Genomic DNA, 7,415 nt, shown 5'->3' with positions numbered 1-7,415 from the left:
CTCGGTGTCTCAGCTCAGCCAGCTGCTTCAAATATTCCAGGAGCCTTCTCTGTGGAGCCGAAGCCGGGAGGAGAATGTGGTGAGGATTTCGGAGAGCAGCTTCTATTTTTACCTAACGTGTCAGCTGCACATGTCCCCCTGACAGCACATTTGTTTTAGGCAAGGCTATATTTACAATTCCCCAGAACAAAAAGAACAACGAAAGTGGAGAGGAAAAGAACCAACCCAGCTGACGTACTTGTTAAAAAAAGAAAAAACCTCTCAGAGATTTCCACTTGTAGAAAAAGTCACTTGTAGTGGATAGCTCAGAACTCACTAGTCAAGGCCCCTAAGAGCCTGGAGTACCCAAACAGGAGGGTAGGAGGGGATTCTGTATCATAAACGACACTTTAATGAAAGTATTTGTTCAAAGAATACAACTAACCAAAGTGTAAATTAGCTGTAGTGGTCAGAGCATCGGCCCACACATTGAAAGGTCTAGGGTTTGATTCCCAGTCAAGGTCACATATCTAGGTTGCAGGTTCAATACCCGGCTCGTCAGGGTGCATCCAGGAGGCAATCAATCGATGTGTCTCTCTCATATCGATGTTTCTCTTCTCTCTACCCTCTTCCCTCCTCCCACCATCCCTCCCTCCCTTCCACTCTCTCTCTAAAAAAAAAAAAAGTCAATGGAAAAAATATCCTTGGGTGAGGATTAACAGGAAAACAAAGTGTAAATGGGAACCAGACAATTCTACATGGTACAAAATCCCTGAGTTTCAAACAGAAAATAAATGAATAATATCCAGCAGAGAGGATTTGCTCATCACCATCACTGACAAAGAGACTGGTATCAAGATAAGCAGCTGGGGCGGTGATGCAAAGTATAAATTTTAAAATTAGAATTCTTTAGTGTGCCCTTAAGTTCAGTAACTTATGCAGAAACGTAATTAAAGACTTTCTGACCACCCAGCCAGGGTTGAACGTCAACCTATGAACCAGGAAGTCACAGTTTGATTTCCAGTCAGGGCACATGCTGGGGTTATGACTGGATCCCCAGTACGGGGCGTACAGGAGACAGCCAATCAGTGATTCTCTCTGATCAGTGATGTTTCTATCCCTCTCCCCCTCTCCCTTTCTCTCTGAAATAAATAAAAATAGATTTTTTTTTTTAAAAAAGACTGACCATTCTTGTCAATATATTTTCAAAGTGGAGGCCTCCGATAAAGAGCTGAACATAAACCAGGAACAGTAAGGCCCTCACAGGAGAGGCGCTGTGACCAGCCCCGACTGGACAGCAGGCTGCCAGGCTCTTCGGGCTCCTCGGCTGAGTTTCAGCAGTTACGCAAGGGAGCAAAGCTGCTGCAATAACATAGAAAGGCGTCACCGGGCATAGCACCCCAACCGGTTTCAAAGGATCAACCCTCCCAATTAAGTGCTTTAAGAATTAGAGGTGAGAGTAATCCAATCATGTAATGCAGAGTAGTCATCCTTTGAAATGACATCATTCAGAAACATTCTGTACCTCTCTTGATACAAAAATGAAGTGCAATTAACATACAGTATTTGCACAGTCTCAGCAGAGTTCTGGGTGAGCAGAAAATTCACTGTCACTATTACTACTTTGTATTAAGGGTCAACTGGTCAAGATTCAATTATTTCACAATAAAGATACAGTAAAATTAGTCACACATCATCTCGATTACTCTTAGGTAGAAACTAGAATATCAACTGCCAATGTTCCATTTTCAAAATAGAAGTGGAAAGGCCCATCTCGTTTCCAATAACGTATCAGGAGAGATTAGCTCCAGACACAGCACGTCATGCTTACATCATCTCTATATCGGGACTTGTGTATCACCACTGCTTTGGAAGGGACCGTGGACTCAGGTTTCCGGATGTTAAATTCAGGCTTCGGTCTGGTCTGTTCTTGCAGAGTTTTCCACTCATCTAGGGTCATCTCTTGAACTTGAGTTTCTTCTTCTACCTCCAACTCAGGAACTCTGGAAAGTTTAATCATAAAGAATAACTTTTGATGGGTTTGAAATGTCTACTTTCTCAAAGAAAAAGTCACAGCCATTAGTTTAACATACTTTCATGATACTGCATCTCAAATCTAAAGAAGGTAAGAAAATCTTTGGGCCAAAAGCTTCCTTGTTTTATTGTCACGATTTTATGCCATCACTGCCAACGCAACCTATCGGTGTTCAAAGCAGTCTTTGAAAAGCAGGAACATTACCATCCCAATGACAGGCACCTGACCACCAGGACTCCCTTCCCAGGTGGCATTGCACATGACATGAGACAATTGTAGAAGGAAGTGGGAAAAGCTACTGAGATAAAACAAAGGAAACCATGAATACATTATAAAACAATGGACCACAAATGCCTACTTTTATAAATATCCTCTTTAAATTCGTTTTTTTAAAGAAAAAGAAGATAAACATGTAGACTAATGAAATCCAGAAATAAACCCTCACATTTATGATCGACTGATTTTTTTGGACCAGAATGCCAAAGACAAAAGGAAACAGTCTCTTCAAGAAATGGTGCTGGGAAAACTGGATATCCGCATGCAAAAGAAAGAAGTTGAATCCCTACCTCACACCAAAATGTAAGAGCTAGAAGTATGAAACTCTAGAAAACATAGGTGTAAACCTTCATAATTTGGATTAGGCAATGGTTTCTTATATATGACACCAAAAGCACAAGCAACAAAAGAAAAAGCAAATAAACTGGGCATCACCAAAACTGAAAACCTTTGTGCTGCAAAGGATACCATCAGGAAATTTAAAAAGACAAAGCAAAGAATGGTAGAAAATATGTGATAATCATATATCTGATAATGGACTTATATCTAATAATACACCAAGGACTCTTACAACTCACTAAAAGAAAGGATCCAACTCAAAACCAGGCAAGGCTCTGAGCATTTTCCCAAAACAGGTCTGTAAATAGCCAATAAGATGCTCAACATCATCAGACATCAGGGAAATGCAAATCAAAACCACAACAACTTTTATCACTCCACCATCACTGAATTGTTTAGACACAAAAGGCTATTTGGAAAGTGTTGGTGAGCCCTGGCCCAGTTGGTTTGAGCGTTGTCCCAATATGCCAAGGTTGCAGGTTCAATCCTCGGTCAGGGCACATACAAGAATCAACCAATGTGGGTATAAATAAGCGGGACAAGAAATCAATCTCTTTCTTTTTAAAAATCAATCAATCAATAAATAAGTGTAGGTGAGGATATGGAGAAATTAGAACCTTTTATATTTCTGGTGGAAATATGAAATGGTGTGGCCATTTTGGAAAACAGTCTGACAGTTCCTCAAAAATTTAAACATAGTGCTACCATCTGACCCAACAATGTCACTCCTAGGTATCTACATTAATAAAAGAGAAAGATGTAAATTGACTGTACCTTCACGATGCCCACCAGCCAAATCAGGAGTATGCAAATTAGCGGGACAAAGATGGCGGCAGCCACAGAGCCAGCCAGAGCGAGCAGGAGGCTTGGGTCGCCCCTGGCAATGGAGGAAGCTAAGCTTCCTGCTTGCCCAGGCTGGCCACCAAAGAGGGGCCTGTGGACACGGAGCCCGTCTGGCCACCAAAGGGGGGGCCTGTGAGCAGAGGACACAGAGACCGGGCGGGCGCCGAAGGAGGGGCCAGTGAGCGGAGGATACGGAGCTGCCCAGGCAGGCACGCCGAAGGCTTGGGTGGACCCCAGCCGCTGAAGGAGGGACACAGAGCCAGCCCAGACGTGCGGGAGGCTTGGGTCACCGTTGCCCGGGCCGGCTGTCGAGGGAGGGGCCTGCAAACAGCGCTCAACATCATCAGACATCAGGGAAATGCAAATCAAAACCACAACAACTTTTATCACTCCACCATCACTGAGTTGTTTAGAAACAAAAGGCTATTTGAAAAATGTTGGTGAGCCCTGGCCCAGTTGGTTTGAGCGTTGTCCCAATATGCCAAGGTTGCAGGTTCAATCCTCGGTCAGGGCACATACAGGAATCAACCAATGCGGGTATAAATAAGCGGGACAAGAAATCAATCTCTTTCTTTTTAAAAATCAATCAATCAATAAATAAGTGTAGGTGAGGATATGGAGAAATTAGAACCTTTTATATTTCTGGTGGAAATATGAAATGGTGTGGCCATTTTGGAAAATAGTCTGACAGTTCCTCAAAAATTTAAACATAGTGGTACCATCTGACCCAACAATGTCACTCCTAGGTATCTACACTAATAAAAGGAAAGATGTAAAATTAACTGTACCTTCACGGTGCCCACCAGCCAAATCAGGAGTGAGTATGCAAATTAGCGGGACAAAGATGGCGGCAGCCGCAGAGCCAGCCAGAGCGAGCAGGAGGCTTGGGTCGCCCCTGGCAATGGAGGAAGCTAAGCTTCCTGCTTGCCCAGGCTGGCCACCAAAGAGGGGCCTGTGGACACGGAGCCCGTCTGGCCACCAAAGGGGGGGCCTGTGAGCAGAGGACACAGAGCAAGATCGGGTGGGCGCCGAAGGAGGGGCCAGTGAGTGGAGGATACGGAGCTGCCCAGGCAGGCGCGGGGAAGGCTTGGGTGTCCCCCGGCCGCTGAAGGAGGGACACAGAGCCAGCCCAGGCATGCGGGAGGCTTGGGTCACCGTTGCCCGGGCCGGCTGTCGAGGGAGGGGCCTGCAAACAGCCCTCAGCCCCTTACCCAGGCTGGCCACACCTCCATGGGGTGAGGGTCCTTGCTGGGGGGCGTGGCAAGCCTGCAAACAGCCATCAGCCCCTCACCCAGGCTGGCCAGGCACCCCCAGTGGGGACCCCCACCCCAATGGGGGTATGGCCGGCCTTCAAACCACCACAGGCCCCTCGCCCAGGCTGCCCTGCCCCCCAACAGCACCCCCACCCTGATCCGGAACACCCTTCAGGGCAAACCAGCCAGTCCCCACCCATGCACCAGGCCTCTATCTATACTAATAAAAGGGTAATATGCTAATTAAACTGGGAGACCTCCCAGGAGACCTTCCGGGCGTTCTTCTGGACAAAGCCATGGTGGTGGGGCCAAGGTAGAGGCAGTTAGGGGCCAAGAGGGGAGGGCAGTTTTGGGTGATCAGGCCGGCGGGGGGGGGCAGTTGGGGGGGAGCAGTTGGAGGCGAGCAGGCCAGCAGGCAGAGTGGTTAGGGGCAATCAGGCAGGCAGGCAGATGAGCGGTTAGAAGCCAGCAGTCCCGGATTGCGAGAGGGGTCCCAGATTGGAGAGGGTGCAGGCCCACGAATTTTGTGCACCGGGCCACTAGTACTAGTATATCCAAGAGCAATAAAAACATAAGTCCATGTGAAAACTAACAATCACATAAAAATTCAATAATGCTATTTATAGCATCATTATTTATAATACGCAAAAAGGAGAAACAGCCTAAATGTCAATATGTCAATCAGCTGATAAACAGATAAACAAAATATGGTCTATCTACATTATAGAATATTATTTGGCTATAAGAAGGAATGAAGAACTGATACATATTACAACATGTATAAATCTTGAAAACACTGTTATGTGAAATAAGTCAGCTACAAAAAGTTTATGTATGATTCAATTTATATAAAACATCCAGAAAGGGCAAATTCATAGAGACAGAAAGCAGATTAGTGGTAGCCAGGGACTGGGGGGAGAGAAGGGAGGGGTAGGAGAGGTAGGGGCTGAGGGGAGAGGGTGAATAGGAATTGAGTGTTTATGGGTGTGGAGTAATGAAAATGTTTTAGAATGAGATAACGGTGATAGTGGCATAACATTCTGAAAAGTACTATATGTCACTTAATTGTACACTTTAAAATGATCAAAACTGGAGGGTAGCTCAGTTGGTTAAAGTATCATCCCAATATGCTAAGGTTGTGGGTTTGATCCAGTCAGAGCGCGTATAAGAAGCAACCAATGATGCATAAATAAGTGGAACAACAAATCAATGTTTGTCTCTCTCGCAAATCAATAAATTTTAAAAAATGATCAAAAATATAAGTGTTATGTTATACATATTTTACCACCAAAAGAGATAATAAAGAAGAAATGAAGTATTAATACATCCTACGATGTGGATGAACCTGAAAACATTATGCTAAGTGAAATAAGTCAGACACAAAAGGACAAATATATTCCACTATGTGAGGTACCTAAAATAGGTAAATTCATAGAGACAAAGTAGAATGGGGGTTATCAGGGACTGAGGGGAGGGGAATGGGAGTTATTATTTCATGGGCACAGTTTGTTTACAATGATAAAAAAGTTCTGAAGATGGATGGCAAAGATGGTTACACACAGTATGAATGTAATTAATACCACTAAACTGTACACTTGAAAATGGTTAAAGTGGCAATTTTTATTATATATACTGTACCACAATTTTTAACACTTAATAATGTAATATACCAGAAACCATTGAATTGTACAGTTTAAATGAAGGAAGTGTATAGTGTAGGAATTGTATAAGGCTTAAAAGAAAAAAAATCATTAATGGGGAGCAGGAAGGGGAACAAATCTGTAATACTGTCCTTGAAAAGCTAATGTAATTTCAGGTTCTAGATTATAGGTTAATGATATAAAAAACCTCAGCAAAATCAGGAGAGAAACCTAATCACAGAGGAAACAAAATAGACACAATTGCAAAGTGACTTTAAATGCCAAGCTGATGGTGGAAAGAACATCAAAGCAGTGGCTGTCTCTGAAGAAGCATGAGGGAACTTCCAGGTGATGGTAACATTCTACACCTGATACATATGCCATTTATCAAAACAATGAATGTACTTATTTTTGTACATTTCACAATAAATAAACTATATATCAATTTAGCCGGTGGGTATATGTGTTTATTGTAAAATTCTTTAAACTTTGCTGTGCTTTAAATTTTTCATAAAATATGTTGAAAAATACTAATATTAAAATATATCCCAACCCTGGCCAATGTGGCTCAGTTGGTTGTAGCATTGTCTTGTACACCAAAAGGTGCAAAAGGTGGTGGGTTCAATTCCTGGTCAGGGCTCATACCCACATTGCGGGTTCGATCCCCAAGAAGAAACCAATCAATATTTCTCTCCCACATGGATGTTTTTCTTTCTCTCCCTTCCTCTCTCAAAAACAAAAGTCCATAAAAATTATTTATTTATGTGTATATATAATATATATATATATGAAACTAATATTGGCAAAAATATGAAAACACATTAAAAGTTGTAATAGCAAAATACTGGAAAGAACCCAAACTCATCTAGAGAGAAATTTGGTGGAAAATTATAGCTATTAAACAGCAGAATATTTATCAGTTTAAAAAGTAATGAGAAAGCCGAAACCGGTTTGGCTCGGTGGATAGAGCGTCGGCCTGCGGACTGAAGGGTCCCAGGTTCGATTCCGGTCAAGGGCATGTGCCTGGGTTGCGGGCACATCCCCAGTGGG

At 43.2% G+C, this 7,415-nt stretch overlaps 1 protein-coding gene across 1 annotated transcript in view; it reads right to left on the bottom strand.

The window, feature by feature from the left end:
* The window catches only part of HABP4 (hyaluronan binding protein 4), a 48,500-nt gene that overhangs the window by 14,748 nt on the left and 26,337 nt on the right, over positions 1-7,415 (bottom strand). The window contains exon 6 of the mRNA XM_014545704.1: positions 1,811-1,982. Within this exon, the coding sequence (XP_014401190.1) occupies positions 1,811-1,982 (172 nt within the window). The remainder of the gene's footprint in view (positions 1-1,810; positions 1,983-7,415) is intronic.

This window comes from Myotis brandtii, unplaced genomic scaffold (assembly GCF_000412655.1).
Source record: "Myotis brandtii unplaced genomic scaffold, ASM41265v1 scaffold419, whole genome shotgun sequence".
Taxonomy (NCBI): domain Eukaryota; kingdom Metazoa; phylum Chordata; class Mammalia; order Chiroptera; family Vespertilionidae; genus Myotis; species Myotis brandtii.
Note: the sequence above shows the minus strand (reverse complement) of the source record. Positions and strands in the feature narration are given on the sequence as shown.